Source organism: Hylobates moloch, unplaced genomic scaffold (assembly GCF_009828535.3).
Source record: "Hylobates moloch isolate HMO894 unplaced genomic scaffold, HMol_V3 SCAFFOLD_13, whole genome shotgun sequence".
Taxonomy (NCBI): domain Eukaryota; kingdom Metazoa; phylum Chordata; class Mammalia; order Primates; family Hylobatidae; genus Hylobates; species Hylobates moloch.
Window position 1 is genome coordinate 52,506,579 of NW_026652288.1, and position 23,134 is coordinate 52,529,712.

Genomic DNA, 23,134 nt, shown 5'->3' on the forward strand with positions numbered 1-23,134 from the left:
AGCCTTGGCCCCCTCCCCAGAGCTAGGCCTGCTTTCTTTGTAGCAGGGGGCTATGGACCAGCCCCCTAAGCAATGCAGATACCTGTTGGGAGGGAGACCTACATGCTGCTGGGGGAGGGGCGGGAGCACCGACATCATCCAACAGGTTGGTCAGGCTGGGAGGCGTCCCGCCCTCCTGCAGCTAATGAGCACTGTGCAACAGGTGTCTGCTCCTCAGTCCCCAGCCTGCCCCGGCTGTGACCAGAGCAACCAGAGCCTGCCACCCGCCGCACCCCCAGGCTCACTCGCTCACCCCCTCCAGGCCCTCCTGCTTCCGGCCGGGGGCGCCATGGCCTGCCGCTCCTGCGTGGTTGGCTTCAGCAGCCTCAGCAGCTGTGAGGTGACCCCGGTGGGCAGCCCCCGGCCTGGAACCTCGGGATGGGACAGCTGCAGGGCCCCCGGGCCGGGCTTCAGCTCCCGCAGCCTCACAGGCTGCTGGTCGGCTGGCACCATCTCCAAGGTGACTGTGAACCCCGGCCTGCTGGTGCCCTTGGATGTCAAGTTGGACCCCGCTGTTCAGCAGCTGAAGAACCAGGAGAAGGAGGAGATGAAGGCCCTCAATGATAAATTTGCCTCCCTAATTGGCAAGGTGAGCACAAGTAGGGGGGTCCCAAACATGAAGGGCTGCCAGGCCTGGGGAGGTAGCCGAGCTCTGTGTTTCCCTGAGCATCGATCACCGCGCCCCACCCCTGCACCCAGCCAATGGGGAGATGGCACTGCTAACCCGGCAGCCTAGCTCTAAGCAGAGGCTGGGGGAGGGAAGTCCCTGATCCATCCTGGCATGTGGGGAGAAAGGGACCCCAGGATGGCCTTTGAGGGACGTGTTAATAATAACATGCTGCATGACCTGGGGTCACCCACCACCCAGGCAGGGACTGGGGAGGACCACCTAGTGTGGCCAGGGGTGCCCTCTCAGGGGAATGGCTGATGGAGGCATGCTCTGCAGTCCTACTCTGAGGCAGGTGGACAGGGGAGATGGCCTCCCAGGCTCCACGCTCCTGTTTATCCCTCAAGCCTCTGGTCCCGCAGCATCTCTCTCAGCTGCCCCAGTCAGAAAAGCCAGCAGGGTGGAGGGTGCATGTGGGGCTGCTGGAAGGAGGCTGCTGCCCAGACTGCTGCAAGTGAGGGTGCAGCTCAGGTGTCAGGAGATAGGAATGCAGGGTACGATGCCTCGAGTCAGAACAGGGAAGCCAGCTGGGCCTTCCTGCACCCTGCGCCCCACCTGACTGCGGGAAGTGCATCCTCGGCATCACAACCACACTTCCTAGACTCCACTGCCCATGGCCTGCAACAGGTCTGGGGTACTCGTGTCCATCTCCGCTCCCAGGGCAAGGGAGCTCCCAAGGAAGTCCTATCCACTTCCCAAATCTGTTCTTTACTCATCTTCTCCAAGAAACTCCTCCTGACTCTGCACCCTCCTGCACCCTCAAGAATAATCATGATAGTGCCAGCTGCCATTGGTTAATTGCTCATTATGTGCCAGGCACTGTGCTGATGCTTTTTCATGTTTATCTGTATTTCTCTCAACAACCTTATGGGAGAAGACAATTTTATGTCCATTTCACAGAGAAGGAAAACTGTACATTTCTCACCCTGCCAGTAAACCAGAGGTCCAGCCTTCAGCCCCCGGCTCAGTCCTTGTCTGCTCTTGGCCTCTGATTCCGTGTTCCTCTGCATGTTGCTGGTTTCCCCCATGAGGTGGGAACTCACAGAGAGGGGCAGAGGGAAGAAAGTAACATGCATCGAGCATCTACTTATGCCTCACCCTCTGGAGGAACGTTGCAAATGCAATGAAATTCAAGCCACACGGCTACCCTGCGGTGGCTGTTATTTTCCCAACTGTGCAGATGAGGAAACTGAGGACCAGCAAGGCTAAGTGCCTTGCCCAAGATCACACAACCAGCAAATGATATTCTAGATTTGAACTCAGGTCTGTTGAGACACGAAGTCAGTGGTCTCTGTGGTGGGAATCTTTTCTTTCCTTCTTCCATTCATGTGCCTAGACCAGAGTTTCATCATCCACACCTGGGGTACCCCTGGGTACCCAGAGGAGAAGGACCACTGTCCACTGAGGCAGAGCATCCCTTCCCCCAGCCCTAGCTGCACAGAGCCCTGCATTGCTGAGTTGGTTCTCCCTCTAAGAGCAGCCCAGCGGCCCTGGGGAGGCAGGTCCCTACAGAGCCACCTCCTCACCAAACCCAGTTTAATCCCTTAGAAGGAAGGCTTCAGTGAGCTATGGAATTTGGCTCAGATGGGTGGCTTTTCTCCCTTGAACGCCAGCACTGATATCACCCTGTGCCACTGCCATGGGGATGGGGGCATGTAGGCACAGGGAGGAGGCCCTCAGGGTTGGGGTCCTGTGCCCAGAGACCAGGGCAATGCCCTTGAAGTTCTTTAGCAGAATTGGAGCCTCCCAACCCTTAGCCTTGACCTTGACATGGCGCGCCCTTCAGGGTGGGACACAGGGAGCTGTGGGTACCGGCCGTTTGGGGGCCTTGGTTGCAGGGCTCCAAGGGGCCCCAGCTGACCCTTCAACTCTACAAAGATCTGTTAGCCCCACCCTCCTTGCCTCCTTGTGGAGGCTGTGAGGGCCCAGCTGGAAGCAGGCAGTGGTTAAGGTGTGAAATCTGGAGCAGCATTGTGGGGTTTAAATCCCGGTCCACCACTGACCAGCTGTGTTATCTCAGGCAGGTTATTTAACCTCTCTGTGCCTCAGCACACTTTAGATTAGCAGGCTCATTAGAAGCAAATGGGAGAATTTTTGAAAAGCATTTAGAACATACCTGGTACATATTAAGTATATTATAACTGTTAAATAAAAAATGAAATAAATGGGCCTGGCCCAGGGAGCAGCTAGAATCCAGTTAGCTCCTTCCAGGCAGGAGCCTGGAAAGGAGGTGGGGAGAGGCTCCCTGCCGGATAGAGGAGTGAAGGGACTCAGTGGGCAGGGGGTATGGCGCAGGGCTGTTGAGCAATTATGGACCCAGAGGAAGGCCCAGGGGTGAGATGCCATGACCAGTGGGTGAGGGCTCTGGGTAAAGAGAGGAGAGGGGTGGGGGCCCTCTGAGGAACTGAGAGGAACCAGGGAGCACTCAGGAGGCACAGAGACTCTCAGGAGGTGGCAGAGGCCCTGGAACACTGTGGTTCCTTCCACTTGCTGGCTGCGTTTTCCTGGGCAAGTCATTTACCCTCTCTGCGCCCCAGATTCCACTGTTCTGCTCTGCTCTGCCAGTGGCCCTGAGCTCGTCCCAGTGGAAGGACTGGTAAGGCAACAGTCACGAGATGAAGGGGGATGAGGAGAAGCAGTAGCAGCAGGAGAGGCCAGGGGAGGCAGGCAGAGGGCAAGGCTGACCTCCAGCAGAGGCTGCTGGCTGGGCTTCTTGCCTTCACGCACACGCGGACAACAGAGGGGATGGAGAGAGAGGCAAGAGGCAGGACTGCCTGAGCTTATCCTGGGGAGGCTGTAGAGAGGGAACCCATGAGCAGTGGTAAAATGCCTGGAGAGAGAGGGATGGAGACAATGTCTTCACCGAGGCCTGTGTGACCTCTGGAAGAGCTGAAGTCAGCCATCCCCCTGCCTGTATGCAGAAAAGCACAAACCAGCCACTCCTCATGAGTCTTTGAGGCTCCCTGGCCAAAGCCAATGTCTGGCTGAAGGCCGGGGATTCAACAGCCCCCGCTAAGGAACACTACCTGTGTGGCCCAGAGGGACTCCCCTGTAAGACCTGCAGCCTCTGGGATGTCTGGCCTGTTTCCCTCCAGGAGTTCCAGTTTAGGCTGCTCCGTTTCCCCTACAAAACAACATGCCTCTCCCCTAACCTCAGCCCCAACCTGGCCCTACTTTTCAACTGCGCTTCAGTTTCTTCATCTGTAAAATGGAGAGGTCCCTGCTACAGCTGCTACTGTATGATCTAAGGGCAGAGGGCCAAGCAGAACAGAGAGGAGGAATCAGAGGTGAAGGCTCGGCAGCCTTCCTGGGTTGGAGGCAATTAACCTGGCACCTCTCAGGGCACCAGGATTATCAGCCCTCCCTAGGTCCTTGTTCTGAGAGGGAGGAGCCTTTCTGCAAGGAAGGTCCCAGGTGGGGGATGAGTTTCCATCCCCGCCCACTGAGACAACCAGAGACTCCCCCAAGGGCAGCAGAAAACAGGGGGCTGTCCCTAATCCCCTAAGACCACAAATGCCTTCTAGCTGGACTGGCTGGACAAACGCACACCATGTCCCAGCGAGCTAGTGCTGAAGCATAGGGAATTGAGGTTAGACTGTAGGAAGAACTTCCCGGTGTGAAGATTTCTCTGCTGCTCACGGGTGGAGGAAGGAGCCTCACATCTCTCCTCTCACTCCACCCTCAGTGTAAACATGGGGCTCCTGCTTGTCAAAACGGAGGCAAGGTGGGGTGAGCAGATACCTGCCCCCCCAACACTCCCTCTCACACACACAAGGCAGGGCAGAAACCCTCTTGACCTCCATCCCTACTGAACCTGTTTGGCTGTGAGTACAGCAGAGAGCAGGATTAAGGTTGGCTTCAAGCAGAACCTACCAGTACAGCTACGCAGGGGAATGGCAGCCCGCAAATACCGTCAAACACCATCATCCAGTATTCCTGCTGGCATTGTCTGCTGTGAATGTCGAAGGGTCGTCAGAGCACTTCAGGAAAAACAAGGACACCCTGAAGAAGCAGAGCAGAGAGAGAGCGGCCGGCCCCACCTGACCCTTCGGGAGCCCACGAATGTGCAGAGTGGGCAGTGGCCATCAGACAGGGCTGTCTGGGAAGCTGGGCCACTAAGCTGCTTTGGGACCCTGGAGAAGTCACTTGACACCCCTGGCCTCCATTGCCTCCTCTGCAAATGAAGGGCCCAGCTCAGCTGATCCAAAAGGCTCCTGGCAGCTCTTGCAGGCTACGATTCTGGGAGCCTGGGCCAGCAGCACCAGCAGTGGTGGGAGAAGGCCCAGCTACTCACCTGTGACCATAGGAAGCATCACTGGGCTGGTTATCAAAACGTCCTCATGACAAACAACCCACACTGACGGGAGCCAGGCCCCAGCCAGGCCTCCAACCTCATGGCCTGCCCTCATGGCCTATCCCTGGCACCAAGGGAGTAGAGGCCCCAAGCGGAAGCAGGTGGCTCCCAGTGTGATGGGGAAAGTGGTGGGTCAGGACAAATGAGAAACAGGTAAACTGGGGGCCTTTCAAGATATGAGTCATGGAGGGCTTCCTGCAGGAGGGAGCTGGAAGAACAAATGGGGAGGAGAGGAGGACCTGGTGATGGGAAGGAGAATAGAGAGGACAGGCAGGGTGGGGAGGAGGGAGGCAGGGGGAGCCCCAAGCTGAGCTGGGCTAGACTGGGTAGAAAGAAGGAGAGGACTGCGCAGGACCCTGCCAGCAAGAGGCATATAGGAGGCAGAGTCTGAGAGGCGCAGCAGGGCTCAGAGCCCTCCCAGGGTTTCACCTCCAGGCAAAACTGTCCCTAACTGGAGACAGAAGCCAGCCCATGAAGGGTAGCTGGGATCCCAGGGTCCACAGTGACCAGCAACACACAGGACGCATGTGTCATAGTAGTTAAAAGGTTCTAAACCCAAAGTCCTTGGATTCCAGGCCTCGCTCTGCCACTTGCTAATTTTGTGACCTTGGGCAAGTTCCATCACCTCTGGTGTCCTCATCTGTAAAATACAGCTTATAATAGTACCCACCCATTGGGGTGCTGCAGGGATTTCATGGGTCAAGCATGTACAGTAAGGCCTGGCACACAGCAGGCGCCATATGAGCACCTGCTGTTGTTCCTATCCCAAAGCACATCCCCAGGTGTCCCCGCAGTCTCATTGGGAGAGTGGTGGGTCAGGACAAAGGAGGAGCAGCTAAACTGAGGGCCTCGGTGCTGGAGGGAAGATGGGAGTCTTTCAACATGAGTCACAGAGGGTTTCCTGCAGGAGGGAGCTGGAAGAACAAATGGGGAGAGCAGAGGTCCTGGTGACAGGAAGAAGAAGAGAGAGGACAGGCAGGGTGGGGAGGAGGGAGGCAGGGGGAGCCCCAGGCTGTGCTCGGCTGGACAGGGTGGAGGGAAGGAGAGGACTGCGCAGGCAGCTGTTATCACTCCTAACTTCTAGCTGGGGAAACTGAGGTTCAGAGAGGCTCTGTCGTCAAGAGGATGAGCACTTAAGGACAGTACTAACCAGGCCCTACCCTGCTGAGTTTCCAAGACAAGATGGGACCACGCTTGTCGTGGTGGGAAGGTGGCAGATGGGCCTCTGACACCCCATGTTCCCTGGGGTCTCCCGCCCCAGCCCCAGGCAGGCACGGAGAGCCTGTCGCATGCTTGACACTCTCACACCCTCATCCCCCCTTCCTCTGCCAGCCCTGCCCTGCCCTCGCCTGGAAACCTTTGCTAATTGGCTCCACCTTGCTCTGATCCTGTCCTTATCTTACCATCTTCAGTTTTAACAATCAGTCATTGGAGGTGCGTTCTGCTGAGTGAGGGCCCTGGGTGATGTGCATAAATGAGCTGCCACTTCCCAGGGAGCCCTCTGCGGGCTCTTGCTGGTCAGCCTGGGGCCTCAGCCCCCGACTGGTCCACACCTGACCCATTCGCCGCCTTCCTGCTCTCCCAGGTGCAAGCCCTGGAACAGCGCAACCAGCTGCTGGAGACACGCTGGAGCTTCCTGCAGGGCCAGGACTCAGCCATCTTCGACCTCGGGCATCTCTATGAGGAATATCAGAGCCGGCTGCAGGAGGAACTGCGCAAAGTGAGCCAGGAGCGGGGGCAGCTGGAGGCCAACCTGCTGCAGGTGCTGGAGAAGGTCGAGGAGTTTCGTATCAGGTATGTAGAGCCCCATGGGAGCCATGAGCAAGGCCTGAGGGCTGGGACTAAGCTGTGCTCAGATGGGAGGCACTTAAGCCAGAGAAAGAGGAAAGATGTTCTGGAACATTTCTTTACCTGAGACATTTATTGAGGGACTGGTATGTGCCAGGCAGTATTCTAAATACTGAGGATATGGCTGTGAACCTATAGCCGCCCCCTCCCTAATAGCGACCCTTGATTGACAACAAAGTCAATCTTGTGCTGGCTCCCAGCTAAACCCTGTGCCTTCTGGCCCTTGGGCATCATCATAACCCTCACCCCCCGCCTCGAGCAGCCGTCCTCTTGTACCTATGGACACACTTGCTCTTGTCCACGTGTTGCTCTGGCAATGGGAAATTACGTCACTAGCTAGAACAGATAGGTTTCTGTTTTAGATGTGGCTTTAGATTTTGATCTCGATTTGGTTGGAAAGGAGAGGAAAGCCACCAGGAAGCAGGAAGGGGATGGAAAGAATGGGTTTTATTTGAATAAAGAAGCAATGCATGCCAGACATCAAGGTAGACTTGGAACGAGACAGATAAGGAAAATAGCCCCAGTATGCAAGGTGCCTTTACAACTTAGTGGGGCAGACAGACAGACAGACAGACAGTTGCTGGGCAGTATATCCCAGCATTTATGGGCCCAGGCTTGGGCATTAGACCAGGATGAGGTTTAATCTTCACCCTCACCCATCACTAGCTTTGTGACCTCCAGTAAGTGGCTTAATATCTGAACCTGTTTCTTCCTGTGTGAAATGGGAGTGATTATGGTTGATGCCAATCTAAAGTAGGTATCTAACCTGAGGAGGAAGTTAAGAGTGTGGCCTGGTAACTGGCAGTTATAAATGGCAGCTTTTCTATCCCTAGAAGGCTGAAGTTCTCGGCACACAGCAGGTCTTTGACACAGGTTTGCTGAACTGAATTGGCCAGTCTAAAAGGGAAGGCTGGTCACTCGGGCTGCTTAGAGGAGAGGGAAACACACAGGGCATCTGACCGCCCCTCCCGAGAGGCCCAGCTTCCTAGCACCTGACAATGACCGGGCAGTCAGGGCAGCTCACCAGAATCTGTGACCCACTTTCCTGATCCCTAGTAGATCTTTGGCCCTCAAAGGATCAGAGAATGCCAGAGCCAGAGGGAGCCCTGGATCCTCCTTTTACAGGGAAGGAAACAGGCCCAGAAAGGGCAGGGCTTGTCCTCAGTTACACAGCCTTGCATGCTAAGTCCCATCCCTAACCCCAGCCAGCCACTGGGTAAGGCTGCTCCCACGAGCTCCGCCAGATCACGTCCATGGAAGCACTTTGTAACTGGAAGTTCTATACACACACTGCCTGTTGTTTTAATCTGGCTCAGCCCCCTCATTTGGCCTGCCGCCTGGTTTCTATCCTCCTGCTACCTGACTCTACTGCTTAGGCTAAGCCTCTCTTCCTCTCTCTGGGTAGGGAACCCACCCCAGTTGGGAAGGAGAGACTGGGCAAACAGCCTGGCTGGAGGGCTTCTCGGTCTTCAGGCCAGAGCCAGGGGAACTACAGCCTGGCTGTGCAAAGCCTAGGGCCCCCATGAGCCAGGAGACGCCAGGCCAAGCCCCAATAGGGAAGGGCTGTGCCCTGTCTCTACGGAGCCGATGAGATCAGCCTCACTCCCAGAAATAAACAAGTTGGGGGGGGGTGGTGCAGGTGTGACAAGCTAAAAAAGGCCTGAGAACGGGTTTAGGAGCTGGTGGCTGACAGACTGGCAGAGGATTGGGAGTGGAGTAGGGGACCTAAGCCTCTATGGGGAGGGAGACTTCCGAAGGCTTTGAGGTAGCAGAAACCCCAAGGATCAGCAGTCTAGCCCTCCCATTTACTAAGAACAAAGCAGAGGCCCAGCAAGGGGAAGCAACTTGCCTAAGGCCACACAGCAAGTGACTCAGGGATGCCACATACAGCTGTGCAAACTGTGCGCTGCACAAGTGTGCGTGATTCAGGCGGTGGATAGGGACTGAAATCCAACCAAGCATCAGGCCATGCAGGCTGGTACCAGGTCAAACAGCCTGTGAGGAAGGGGGCTTTTTTCTAATTGGCACAAAGGCTGGAGATGAAACAGTATAGGTCTTAAGGGGACTGGCTCCAGACTGGAACCCAGCATCCAGCCTCAGCCCAGCGTTCCCCACTGTCCTCTCCCCTGGGGCTCAGGGCTTGCTCCCACCCCACCCACAAAGCACACCTAGAGGTCCAGGGTCAAGGCAGACCCTGCCTAGCCAGGATACCATGAGGATGCCCCCTCCAGTCCCCTGACTCCTGGTGTCCTTCTCTGCCAGAGGGGGGTTTCCCAGGGCAGCTGCCAGGCCAGCTGTCTTCCTCAACTCATCCTACTTATGCTCCCCCATGCAGGGTGAGTGGCAGAGAGGCACCTGTGCTGTGCCGCGAGGCTTTCTGAGGCGGAAGCAGAGAGGCTGAGCCCCAGCAGGTGCTGCCCCCTGCTGCAAGCACTCTGTGAATTGCCCCATTTAAGCGTCACAGCATCACTATAATCGTGGCTGAGGCACACAGGAACTCACCCCAGGACACAGCTGGTTAGCAAGGAAGCCAGGATTTCAGCCCAAGTAGCCTGGCTCTGGTCCCCTTGCTTCATCAGCACACTCCAGGAGCCCCCAGTCCTTCCTTGAGCCTCCATTTCCTCATCTGTAAAATGAGACCAGTGGGACTTCCCTAACTGGTTGCTCTGAGGGCCACAGGAGAGAGCGCAGGTGAAGCACTCAGCACCTGTTATTCCCCACTCAAGTCCAATTTAGTTCTCTCTGGGGATGCCTAGACAGCAGAACCTTCTCCCCGGCCAGCTCCTCTGCCCCGCCCCCAGGACCTGTACCATCACAGCCCCTAACAGACTCTTGGCAGCCAAGGCAGTGGCCAGGGAGGGTGTGGGCCCCTGGTACACTGAGACCAGAAACCCACGTGCCCTGCCATTGAGTCTACACCCCTCAGCTCCTTGGGTGGGCTGGTGGGAAAGAAGAAGGCATGAGGGGTGCCAGATACAGCCAGCTCAATGGGTGATGAGTGACGCGGCCCTGCTGGGAGGCCAGGGCCTGAGGTAGGCAGGCGGCTGTAATTAGAGCCGCCAGGGATTCAGGCATTCCCCGAACAGGAGGGAAAAAAAACAGAAGCTGCTGAATCCCCACAACCGCTGGGGCCAGCGAGAAGTCTGGAGCCAGCAGACACCCACCCCGGGGCTAAGACAAATGTCTGGACTGGAGGAAGAGGGTCGGGCCAGGGATCTGGGGGTCCTGTCCTCCCCACCCAATGGTGTCCTTGTTCCAAACCCAAGGTGGGAGCGAGTAAGAAGTCCAAACTGAGAAGAGCATTGTTGCGCTTTGTTGAGTATGGCCTATGCGGCCTGTAGCTGGCTGTCACTGCATCAGGGGTGGGTTTGTCAGCCCCCTGTACACGTGGGCACACGCATATACCCCTTAAAGGCAGGAAGCCAAGGGAGGAGGGGTGATGCAACTTGCCCAAAAATACACTGGGGGTCCATCTGACAGCAAAGTTCACACTCTTTCCAGCCTCCCTTTGGAGGGAATACAATGGGATGGTGTCTTACTGGCTCGCAAAGCAGAGGGGAGGTGGCTGGGGCTGCAGGGAAGGCATGGAGGTGGGAGAGGTGAGGTGTGAGCAAGATGCTCCCAGTGGACTTGAGTGAACCTGAAATTGTCAGAGAAGGAGGTCAGGTAAAGATGAGGAGACAAAGTGCCAGGGTGAGGGGCTGCACAATCAGGGAGGCCTCCTGGAGGGGAGTGGGTGTGCAGCAGAGCCAGGAAAGGGCAGAAGCTGCTGGGAGAGGATTGTGTCATCAGGAGGGAGTGAGGAACGGGTAGCCAATGCCAGGAGGTTGGGGGGAGAGAGAGAGGACGTGTCATAGAAGACGCAAGAGGGAGAAGGATGGGCTGCTTTTTTTTAATTGGCAAAGAGACCCCAAGTGGGATAGCAGAGGCCCTGAGCCCCAACCAAGGGGAGTTCACCAGACCCAAGTCCCCACCACATCCAGCTGAGCAACTCCTCTCTCCCTCGCAGGTATGAGGATGAGATCTCCAAGCGCACAGACATGGAGTTCACCTTTGTCCAGCTGAAGAAGGTAGCCTGCCCAGCCTGCCCCAGGGGCTCCTTCCTCCTGGGCCCTGGGCCCTCTTTCCCTCCAGATATCCTACTCTCCTTTATGCCCAATCAAAGCCCTCAGAGCCTTAAGTCCCAGGACCAATAGACAGACAGGGAGATACCCCCATCCCCATCCAGCTCCTTTTTCGAGGCTCTGAGCCAGATCTCCTCTGGAATCACCCCCACTCTCACCCAGGAGGCAGCCCCCCAGCCCACTCCTGCCCTGGGACCCTCCATTCCCTCTCCCACCACTCACCACTGCTCCCAACCCCAGGACCTGGATGCAGAGTGTCTTCGTCGGACTGAACTGGAAACCAAGTTAAAAAGCCTGCAGAGCTTCGTGGAGTTGATGAAAACCATCTATGAGCAGGTGAGTGAGATGAGGCCAGTCTCCTGCCAAGCCCAGAGCTGGCTGGTGCATAGGTAAAGGACACAGGGGAAGCACAGCCATCCAGTGGGGCATGGAACCTCCAACAGTCACTTAGGATTTCCGGCCCCAGCATAATAATTTCCTAAACCCCTTCCTGTGATGGTGTCAATAACCCTGCATGACCCCTGGTCATTCATCTCATGGAATATGGGCTGGTTCCCCAAAGGCCACTCTTTCTGGAAGAACTGTATCTTTGTGTGCTAGAGTACTGAGGGCATGCGGGGGACCAGGTGCCTCAGACAAGGGTCAGGAGGCTGGCCTCAGTGGCATGGAATCCAGGGGCCTGGAACCAGCATTCTGATTGAACTGATCTCTCCCTAATTCCTGCAGCCTAAACCACAGCACCCACAGCGCTAGTTCTGATAGGCCTGCCTTTCCCTCTTCCCCATTTTTGGCTAATGATCTAGTAAATGGAGACAGAGGAAACATTTGCATTTGTTTCCTAAGTCCTCAGTGGGGCCTAGTGTACAAGGGCCCATAACAGCATAGCATGCATCAGCACAGCCATTAGATGGGCATGGCCACTGGCTTCTGGACACCACTCCTCCATGCCAGCTGCTGACTCCTAGGCACCTTTCAGCATATGTGTCCTCCTCTTCACACCGCTTCTTTCAGGGCTGAGGAGGTTCAGGGGTGACACTCCTGAGCTAAAGTCCCTTCCACAGAGGTCTGCAGTTCAGCTAGGAGCAGGCAGCACCGCTGTTGGGGATAACAGGGCTTGCCCACCTAAGTGCTGCACACTGCTGGTGCCAAGCTATGGCAGTGCAACCAAGGTCAAGGCCGAGATCAAAGTCACCACCACAACTTACAGATTCTGCTAAAATGGCCCTATGATCTGCTGACCACAGCTTCATGGCTGCATCCTGTGGAAAGGAAGACCGGGCCTCGTGGCCCTGTCATGGGCCACAGTCCCTTCCAGCAGTCCCAGCTGCCAGCTAGGGCCTCCGTGGAACCGAGTCTTGTTTTCGGCCACGAGATGTAGCATAGCAGAGAGAACAGCAAACCCTTGGGAGCAGCAGGAAGGCAGCCCTCCCAGGCAGTCCGCTCTCCCCACAGCCCTGAAAAGCTTCCTGGCCCTAGCAAATCCCCCCACAGCCAGGCCAAGTGCTGTGGGGCTGACCAGGGCACCATGCCCACTGTCTGGGTGGGAACTGGGCCAGGGGCTCCTCTGCCCAAACTCACTGTGGGCTGGTGCAGCCCAGGCAGGCATCAGCAGGGCCATCTCCCGTCTCCACTGGGCTGGATCTCTGCCACCCTTGGGCCTCCACCCACTCGTACCACCTCTGAGAGGCTGAGTCCATGGGTGAGTGCAGATTCTGCCGAGCCTAGGTGGAGTGTAGATTCTGAAAACCGAGCCCAGGGTTTCTCCACCTGCTTACTGATGTCTCGGCAAGCTCAGAGCTCAAGCTCTAAGCCAGGATGCAGGCCCTGCCGCTGTAGAGGCATAACTGGCAGAAGGCTGGGCATAACCAGTGATACTCCTGAGCACCCCAGAAGACTTCTTGGCCCCTGCCCCAGTAGCCATGCCTGTGGGTTCCCTTTGGATTTTGCAGTCCTTGGGCCCCAATCCCAACTTGGCCTTGTTTTTTGTTTTTTGTTTTTTTTTTTACTATTCTGTAACTTTAGGCAAGTTTTTTCTCCTCTCTGTGCCTTAGTGTCCTTATCTGTAGCATGGAGAGAGTAATAGGACCAGCGTCATAGGGCTGTGAGGAGGACTCAGTCCACTCATTCATTTAACAAATGTTTATTGCATGCCTACTAAGTGCCAGGCACAGGTCCCTTCTCTCAGGGAGGGCATGACTTAGCTGAGAGAAGTCATAAGCAAGTCAGCAAATATCTGGGCAAGATCACTTCCCAGGGTGACAGATTCTAGGATGCAAAGAAATCAGGTGCTGTGCTAGAGCTGGAAGGAGCGAAGAGCCTCAGAGCCCATGGGCGGGGCCTCTCAGAGGCGGTACCCTCCCTAAGAGTGGCAGAGATCCAGCCCAGTGGAGACTGGAGATGGCACAGAATTGCTATGCAAAGACCCTAACGCAGGAGGGAGCCTGGCGATTAAAGAAAAAGAAGCCTCTGGTCAGAGCACACGGGGCAGGGCGGGAGCTTTGGGTCAGAGAGCGCCTCACAGGGTTGGCTCACAACTTGGACCTTGTTCTGAGTGTGACAGGCAGCCTCCGGTGGGCACTGGGGCGGGGCGGCACGCAGCGGGTTTCGGGTGTGGTTGTGCTATCCTGAGCCTGCTGTGGAGAAAGGCTTGCGGTGAAGGCAGTAGGGGCCAGGGAACCACAGCAGTTATTATTACTTTTGGAAGCAGCAAGATGAGGTTGAAATTGGAGGTTTGCCTTTCTCTCCATACGCTGCTGCAGGCTAAGAGGGCAATGCTGACTCTTTGCCAGCAATATTCCCCACACCAGAGGGTGTCTTAAGTCAGTGCTGCCTGACAGAAATACAGTGTGAACTGCATATGTAATTTTAAGTTTTCTAGTTGCCACATTTTAAAATAACAGAAAAAATAATTTTAATAATATATTTTATTTAGCCCAATATATCCAAAATATAACCATTTCAACATCTACCTCATTGCACAGAGCAGCTCTGACTAAAGACTGTGCCAGCCACGCCTGCCTCAGGTGGAAGAAAAACCTGGCAGAACACGAGTGGCCCAGGAGGCTCCGATACTCTAGTTTCAGCTTTGGAGCAGACAACAGATCAGAAATATAGGCCCAACCCTGTGTCCCAGAAAACAGCCCTCTCGTCTTTCCAAAACACGTGTGTGTGCACATACACACACACGCACACACACACGCACGCACACACACACACGCACATGCGCGCGCACGCGCACACACACACACACCGCCGAGATACATCCTGAAAAGCCCTGCCAAGCCAACTGAGCAGGAGCTCATGGCCATGATCTGCTCAGGCCTCATCTACTGCAAGCCCTCTGCCTCTCTCCTCCGGGGGCACAGGCTGGAAGGGTCCCCCGCAGTTTCTGAGACATAGTCCAGCTCCCAAGTGTGTTTGGGGCCTGGCTGCATCCAGTCGGAATGCCACCTACCCCACCCCTACACTCTGGCTCCAGGGAAATTAGCTGTGTAATCTGCTGACAACCCCCTGCAGCCAGGCACACCTCGAGGGAGGCCCATCCCTGCAGAGAGAAGCCAGTGCTGCCTAAACTTTCACATGGAGGCTGCCCCAAGAATAGGCTGCTCTGCCCCTGAACACTTCGTCCCAGCTTTATCACTGTTATCAATTACCATAATAGAGAATCCTTAACTGCTGTTTGGTGAGCACCCTAATATATTCCAGACACTGTGCTAAGTGCTTTCCAGACTAAATCTCAGTTAATCCTCACAACAACTCTATGAAGTAGGGATAATGATTAAGAGAGCACAGATTTTGAACAGCTTGGATTTGAATCCTGGCTCAGTAACTGTGGAAACTGGAGCAGGCTATTTTATCTCTATATGCCTCAATTTCCCCATCTATAAAATGAGGACATTAATAGCATCTACCTCACTGGGCTGTTGTGAGGATTTGTTTTGTTAACATATCCTAAAATACTTAGAACGGTAACTGACACATGGTAAGCATTCAATAAACATTAGCTGTTTTCAGCTCTATAATTAGATCCATTTTACAGATGAGAAAACCAAGGCTTAGACACATTTAAAAACTTGACCAGGGTTACTCAACTAATAAGAAGTGATTGGCCGGGCGCAGTGGCTCACGCCTGTAATCCCAACACTTTGGGAGGCCGAAGCGGGCGGACAACCTGAGGTCAGGAGTTCGAGACCATCATGACCAACATGGTAAAACCCCGTCTCTACTAAAAATACAAAATTAGCTGGGCATAGTGGCGCATGCCTATAATCCCAGCTACTTGGGAGGCTGAGGCAGGAGAATTGCTTGAACCCAGGAGGTGGAGATTGCAGTGAGCCAAGATTGCGCCATTGCACTCCAGCCTGGGCAACAAGAGTGAAACTCCGTCTCAAAAAAAAAAAAAAAAAAAAAGAAGTGATGGTATTCAGTGTCCAGAGCCATTAGTGCTATATTTTACTCTCCAACACTATTACCCCATAAGAGTCACGATCTACTCTGACGTGGGGAACACAATGAGGGTGCTCACACGCACAGCAGCCTCCTAAGGGAAACCCTAAACTGTACTTCGGCTTAATTCTTAACCATTTGGAGGCTCACGTGCTTTCCAGGGGGTCCATCCCATGGGGCACCTCCACACCGCACAAGCCAGCATTGTCATACTCTCCGCAGCCCGGCAGGGGCCTGCATGTCTGAACAGGTCTGCGGATGCTCTGAACGCTCCATTTCCTGCTTTTGTTTACCAAGCTCCTGCTTAGCTTGCCTCCTTCCAGAAAACGTCTGGCCAGTCTTTTCACCCTGACTGGGAAGTCCTGCTATAGTGCATCCTCACTGTGCACTGGCCTTTCCTGGGGCCATAACGAATGCCAGGTTAGGCCCTCGGGTAGAAGCACACTGGAGGGCTCTATCTGGGCCCCCCACACCCACTGATGCCCACAGTGTGTCAACCAAAACAGCCTCAAAGCTGCAACTCTGAAACTGTCCCCACCCAAGCTCCAGCCAGGGTGCTGGTGCCACATGGGAAATGTCGGCTAGTGACTGGGGCAGCAGAGGTGGGGCTGTGGTAACAATCAATCTTATTCTGGCATGGGTTGGGCCATCAGCCTGCTTCTGCCCAGAGATTTCTATTTTCATTTGAAGATCAACCAAAACCCCCAGCAGGAGACACCCAAGGGTAGCTGGCCACTGAGCTCAGGGTCCTGCCAGCTCCAGGGCAGAGACAGGCTGTCCCCCAGAGGGGCTGCCGAATGCCCACCACTACCCTACCATCCTTGTCACCAGGAGGTGCTGGTGGGCAGAAGCAGTCCCCAGACAGGCCTTTGCAGCTACCCACACAGCCCCAGCTGGCCCCTCATCCCTGTCGTCTACAGCTCGGAAGTCCAGCCTCCGCCTGAGACAGAAACCAGGGGCCTCAGCACAAACTCTCTGAGCAGAAAGAGAGACGGAGGATCAGGAGGGGGCCCAGGGTCAGGAACCAGGGTCAGAACACAGTCAGGAACTAAAAAGCTGAGCCTGGATCCCAGCAGGCATCTGGGTGCACCGGCCAGTTTTCAGGAAATACTGGGGCTGGAAGAGCACGTTGAACACTGGCACAGGGTACAACAATCAAACCCAGCTGTGGGGACTCTGCAAGGCAGACAGCCAGTGTGTTCAATAAGAACAATGGCAAAGAACAAAAAAGAGAGAAATGGAGATTACAAGAGACCTACAGACATATGGACCAACTGCAGTACATGGGCCTTGTTTGGATCTCGATTCAAACAAACACATTTAAAAAATGATGAGGCGGTCAGCAAAATGGGAACGCTGACTGAAATTTGATGATGGAAATAGGGGTTGGGGTGGACTGTGAATGCCAGAAGGAGCATGATGTGTCTGCACCCAACACCCACCTCCTGCCTGGCTCCCTCCCCGCCACCGACTCACTTGGTACAATGCTCAGTCAACTCCCCTTGCCCCTCCTTCCCACAGGAGGCCCTACCGTTTTCAGCATCTCCAGGGTAAGCAGCCAAGGGCCCTTTGCAGCCTCTAGAGATCCCTGGTCCTACCTGCCTCCCTACACACCCCTGAGCATTCTGGCTAGAAAGCTGCGAGGCTGTGGGCAGGAGAGAAAGCTGGTCTGGGGCCAGAAAGACAATGAAGAAGGTGTCAGCGCCTTGTCTCCACCAACTAAGGGAGCGTCACAGCAGCAGCAGCAGGGGCTGTGGGGCCCACCCTGCCACTCACTGCTGTCTCCACGACATCTTTTTGCCTCAGTTTCCTTCTCTGGGGCTGCAGCAGTGCCAGCCTGGTGAGGATGTGTGGAAAACGCTCAGCGCACAGTCTGGCCTGTAGGGAATTCCTCAGGGAATGGTGGGTTTTACCGTTTCCAGAAATCTCCAGGGATAGGGAGGAGGCAGTGAAAATGTTGTGGTCGTCCAGGCAATGTCCCTTGGCTAGAGAGGGAGCGGGCGGTGAGTCTCCAGGAGGACCCTGAAGTGAGAGCGCTGGAGCCTGCGCCCAGGCCCCTCACAGGCTGTTGGCTTTCAGTGGGGCCGGGAGAGGGGAGTACAGGTTTGTCAGCCTCCAGCCCACCCCACCCTGGTCACTCCCTGGCTTCCCTCCCAACATTTACCAAATGAACTGAGGCACTCCTTTCCCAGACGTGGGGACTCAGAGATGAACACGGCTCTGCCAGGCCCACAAGGAGCTCCTCATCCAGTGGGAGGGGCAGAGCTGTACCCCACAGCACAGGAATAATGAAACAGTGAACAGAGGGGCCCAACTCACAGCCCCAGAGCCTGACTTCTCGGGCCCTTTCCCATCAGCCAGGAGGAGGCTATCCCTCCCGGGAGAGGGCACAGGGCAGGCAGTGGGGAAGCTTACGGGGTAGCCTTTAGAACCAACAGTCCCAGCCTGCCCTCCACTCAGAGAGGGGGACCGTGGATGGGTGAGCAGTGGGCAGTGAGCTGGCTTCCGAGAGTCCTGGCCGGGGAGACGTGGCAGGGAAGCATTCGGCCTTCTATCATCTCTCCAGAGGGACAGGAATGGAGCAGCTCCACTCTCCGCTCACCCCAGGGACAAAGGGACTGTGTGGGGCTGAGGGTCCTTGTGCCCTCCCCACCAGCCCTGAGCCCCCACATCTGTGCCCGGCCAGGAGCTGAAGGACCTGGCAGCACAGGTGAAGGATGTGTCGGTGACTGTCGGCATGGACAGCCGCTGCCACATCGACCTGAGCGGCATCGTGGAGGAAGTGAAGGCCCAGTATGACGCTGTTGCAGCTCGCAGCCTAGAGGAGGCCGAGGCACACTCTCGGAGCCAGGTGGGGCTGACCACACAGGGCAGGAGAAACAGCCTGGACAGTTCCCTGGGTGGCAGGAAGGGCTGGACTGGTGATGGCTGAGGTTGCCTGCAGCTCTCTGTCCTGAAAGTCTATGAGAGAGGAATGGAGAAGCACAGGGACGGGGCGGGCTGGGGGAGACCACGGAAGCTGGTCTGTGCCCTCCGGGAGTTCAAGGTGGTGCTGTTATCAGCAATGCTAGGCCAGATGTGGGCATGGCCCACGGGGCTCAGCTAGGGCAGCCAGGAGGAGGCCACCCAGAAAGGGAGGTGGTAGGGGAAGCAGAGGGAGCCTGGCATGGCGTGGTGGGCTGCAGAGTTGGAGATGGGACTGGGGGATGCAAGAAAAAGCAGAGGCGGGTAACAGGTGCTGGGAGCGGCACTGAGCTGCCCCTCACTGAGACCTCCACGTACCTCCAGCTGGAGGAGCAGGCCGCCCGCTCGGCAGAGTATGGGAGCAGCCTCCAGAGCAGCCGCAGCGAGATCGCAGACCTCAATGTGCGCATCCAGAAGCTGCGGTCCCAGATCCTCTCTGTCAAGAGCCATGTGAGTATCTGGGGGGCGCGCCTGGGGGTGGGGAGGAGAGCAGGGAGACACACAGTCATGTGTGCTGAATACAGGCAAGACATGACTGAGTGATCCTGAGTGGGTTGCGTAGCGCCCTGTGCCTCATTTTCCTAATCTGTCAAATGGGATAATAGCACAGCCTCCTAAAGTAGTTATGAGGATCGTGTGAGCTCTGCATACAAAAATACTCTGTCAACTGGTCAAGGCTGCTGGAACGTTAGAAAGCCCCCCGACCACGCACACCCAGAGTCCACTGCCTCCCTCCTGGGAGCCCCCCACCAACTACACAGAGAGGAGGGAGTAGAGGCCTAAGTCCCAGCTTCCAGCCAGGACAAACCTTCAGGGCAGGTGCTGCCCCATAAGGACAGCCAGGACAGACTCCTTTAGTGGCTTGTAGTGCTCTCCTCTCGCCTTGGGAAGGTGCATCTTCAGGTCTAACTGAACTCCCTCTTGCTGCATGGCCACCAGTTACCACTCCCAGAAATGCCATTGCTCAGCCCTGCCTCCCCACACCCACCCCCACCAAGGACAGAGATGACTCCTGGCCCTGGCTTCCTCCTCCTTCCCCTGCTCACAGGCACTTTCCCTCTGTCCTCCTGGCTGCAGTGCCTGAAACTGGAGGAGAACATCAAGGCAGCTGAGGAGCAGGGTGAGCTGGCCTTCCAGGACGCCAAGGCCAAGCTGGCCCAGCTGGAGGCCGCCCTGCAACAGGCCAAGCAGGACATGGCGCGGCAGCTGCGCAACTACCAGGAGCTGATGAATGTCAAGCTGGCCCTGGACATCGAGATCGCCACCTACAGGAAGCTGGTGGAGGGCGAGGAGGGCAGGTGAGAGCCAGGGCTGGTGAGGAAGGGCTGGAGGGGAAGGAGGGCTGGAGGCCCAGGCCTACACAAAGTCAGTTCTCCTTTCCAACATGATACAGTGAGCCTGGCAGGCCTGGGTTTAAGTCCTGGCTCAGTCACTTACAAACTGGGACCTTGGCCCAGTTCATTTCATCCTGTTTCCCCATCTGGAAAGTGGGCTGATCATAAACATGGTTCACCTGCAGCAGGGATGATTCACGTGGTTATGCATGCAAATGCCTGTCAAAACTCAGTGCTCAGTGCTATTAGCCATTTATGCCATGGAGAGGGGACAGAGGCCCAGAAAGGACAAGTTGGCTAGCCAGGGCCACACAACAGGGCAACCCCAGGGCTGGGAGTGATCACCAAGAACTACCCTCCACTTGCCAGCCCCCAGGGGAGTTTAAGCCACAGGCTCTCTTCACATCCCATCATGTCCCTCTCCCACCTCCCCCTGCCCCCCACCCCCAGGATGGACTCGCCCTCAGCCACTGTGGTCAGCGCTGTGCAGTCCAGGTGCAAAACCGGTGAGTCCTCTTGCCCCGAGAACCCATGGTGGGGTGAGGGTGAGGGTGTAGGGGATCATGATCCTAAAGGCGTCATTTTAAGTGGCTCCCAAACCTCCAGCCCCTTCCCTCCCCTACCCCTTATGTTCCCTGTAGCTGCCTCCAGGTCAGGCCTCTCCAAGGCCCCCTCCCGAAAGAAGAAGGGCAGCAAAGGCCCCGTGATCAAAATCACTGAAATGTCAGAGAAGTACTTCTCGCAGGAGTCAGAGGTCTCAGAGTAAGGCGGCTGGACCCCAGGAACCCCAGGGCACTCCACTGCAGCAGGAGGGACTTACGCTAGACTCAAGAAAGCAGCTTGGAGCCTCTAGGTTGAGAGGAGAGGCAAAACCTGATACTGAACTGAGAGGGGGGTTCAAAACTGACTGCTGTTTTGTGGGCTGCCAGGGTGGGAGAGGAGCATCACCAGCTGCTCGGAGCCACTCCACTCCATATCAGTATCTCACAGTCCCATCCTTCCAACCCTCTGGCCAGAGGTTTTCCTGATGGGTGAGCTGGAATTAGGGGTCAGTTTTGTCTCCATTTCCTCGCTCCTCTGAGGCCCCTCCTCCAGCATCGGGCTATGCCAAGTCCCCTCTGACTCTTGCCCAATCCTTGACCTTGACTCCTATCTCAAGCCTTGCCTCGCCTCTGCCTTGGAACTGAGACTGGGACTGGCTCATCCACCTATAGGCAGGAGCCGAGGAGGATGGTGTGGGCCCTGTCCTGTATCTGGAATTCCTGGGAAGGCTGGCTGCTGAACACCCTCTTGGCTTTCCCATGCTCCTTGGGCTCCCCAGAGACCTGACAGTATTAGGGAGTGAAGGGAGGAGGGGCCCTGGCTGTTTGGGACCTAAGCCTAGGCCCCAGAGATCAGCCCAAACACCTGCATCCCTTCCTCCTCCCGTGGGTCCCTCCCAGTAGGCCATAGTCAGATGTGGACGGGCTGCCCCCAGCCAGCTCCCAGCACCTTCTCCAGAAGCTATTCTTGCCATAATCAACTCCCTGGGAGTGGAAGCCAGATGGCAGCTTGAGATTGGGCAGGAGCATTAGATCTTCCTTTCACCTCCCTGCGATGCTGGGGTCCTACCCAGCCTGGATCTGAGCTCTCTGCCCCCAGCCCGGGTTGTTCCCAGCCTGAACACCGGGCTTTGATGCACCAGGCCCTGGAGAACCCCTGATCCCACCCCTGCCATGAAGCCCCCAGGCCCACTTCCCAAGAATCTCACTTCTCAGGGCCTCTGTTCTCCTCTCTATTGGGCCAAATAGCCTGGCCCTCCCCTCCTTGGCATTCATGGAGGAGCCCAGGAACTCCCCACACCTATGGGGTTAGAGCTCCTCGTTTCTTCTCACTCTTTCCCCTTCCTCCCTCTATGCCCACTCCCCCTGCCTCCAGCAGGCCAGGAAGAAGGCACAGTCCAGGCAAGTCTGGGAGCTTCCAAGCCCTTGGGGTCCAGCTGTGGGGCCCAAATGACAGCCTTGCAAGGGCTCTACCAGAGAGGAAAATTCCACATCCCACCAGAAGACAGGGGTGTTGGCAGGCATACTCCTATCTCCTCCTCTTGGCTCTCAATGCTGAGGCTTGCAGAGGCATCCCAGCGGCACCAGCCTCCCACCGCACAGCTTCCATCCCTCCTCCTGTCTTCTCTCCCCTCCCTGCCCCTTGCCTCACCTCCTCTTCTAGACTGCATTAGATTCATTCACCTCATTTTCCAGGACATGCTGGCCAGAGGTTCGGGCCCATCCCAGGGCTCAAGGCCCTCCAGGCCCATGGGGAGCACTGGAGGGTTACTGACTCTCTGGCCATGGGAACTCAGACATTCTCATCCCCAAAGTCCCAAAAGAGGGTGCTGATTGGTGCTTTTCCTCAGGCTCTTCATTGGTTTCCAAGGGAGCAAATCCTCAGTGGGGATACAAGATATATAAATTATGTATTATTTTTTCATAACTTATGTGGCTTTTAACTTATTGCTTCCCTTCCTGTTTCTGCATGATCAGTCTGTATGTACTATCTGGATAGATAACACATGCTCCAGCCACCTCACCTGACTGGCTATCTTGGGGCCATGTCCCCTTCTTGCTGCCACAGGATGAATAAAGTGTTGAGATTTGTCTATGGAGAAAGCTGTGTGTCTGTTTTTATCTCCCCTCTCAGGACCGGTCAGCCACTGGTCAATCAGGCTGACCACGGAACATTAGGAATTCTCCAATTAAGGGAGAAAAAGTCCAGGGAGTTAGTTATATCTTCAGACCAGTGCAGCTGGGACACACAAAGTTCTCCTGTCTCACCATCTGATATGGTTTGGATGCTCGTCCCCTCCAAATCTCATGTTGAAATGTAATTCCCAGTGTTGGAAGTGGGGCCTGGTGGGAAGTATTTGGATCATGAGAGAGGACTTCAAGCACTATCTCCTTGGTGATGAGTGAGTTCTCACTCAATTCACGTAGATGTGGTTGTTTAAAAGAGTCTGAGACCTCTCCCCTCTTTCTCGCCATGTGATTTGCCTGCTCCCCCTCCACCTTCCGCCTTTACTGTAAGCTTCCTGAGGCCCCCCCCGCCCCAGAAGCTGAGCAAATGTTGGTGCCATGCCAGTACAGCCTGCAGAACTGTGAGCCAAAATAAATGTCTTTTCTTTATAAATTACTGAGTCTCAGGGATTTCTTTCTTTTGTGTGTGTGTCTGTGTGTGTATGTGTGAGACAGAATCTTGCTCTGTCATCCAGGCTGGAGTGCAGTGGCTGGATCTCGGCTCACTGCAACCTCCGCCTCCCGGGTTCAAGCAATTTTCCTGCCTCAGCCTCCCGAGTAGCTGGGATTACAGGCACCCACCACCATCC

The 23,134-nt window shown here is 55.8% G+C and overlaps 1 protein-coding gene across 2 annotated transcripts; it reads left to right on the forward strand.

Moving 5' to 3' along the window:
- The first annotated feature begins 215 nt into the window (after positions 1 to 215).
- On the forward strand, positions 216 to 22,941 carry KRT80 (keratin 80). 2 transcript variants are annotated; one of them, XM_032173685.2, is made up of 9 exons: positions 216 to 628; positions 6,646 to 6,854; positions 10,918 to 10,978; positions 11,273 to 11,368; positions 18,165 to 18,329; positions 18,767 to 18,892; positions 19,520 to 19,740; positions 20,227 to 20,282; positions 20,383 to 22,941. In XM_032173685.2, exons 1-9 carry the CDS (start codon positions 329 to 331, stop codon positions 20,415 to 20,417), a joined length of 1,269 nt encoding a protein of 422 aa, XP_032029576.1. In that variant the 5' UTR covers positions 216 to 328; the 3' UTR covers positions 20,418 to 22,941. The 2 variants fall into 2 exon arrangements, with proteins under 2 accessions (XP_032029576.1, XP_032029575.1); XM_032173684.2 differs by having other exon boundaries at positions 20,418 to 22,941.
- The last annotated feature ends 193 nt before the right edge of the window (positions 22,942 to 23,134 follow it).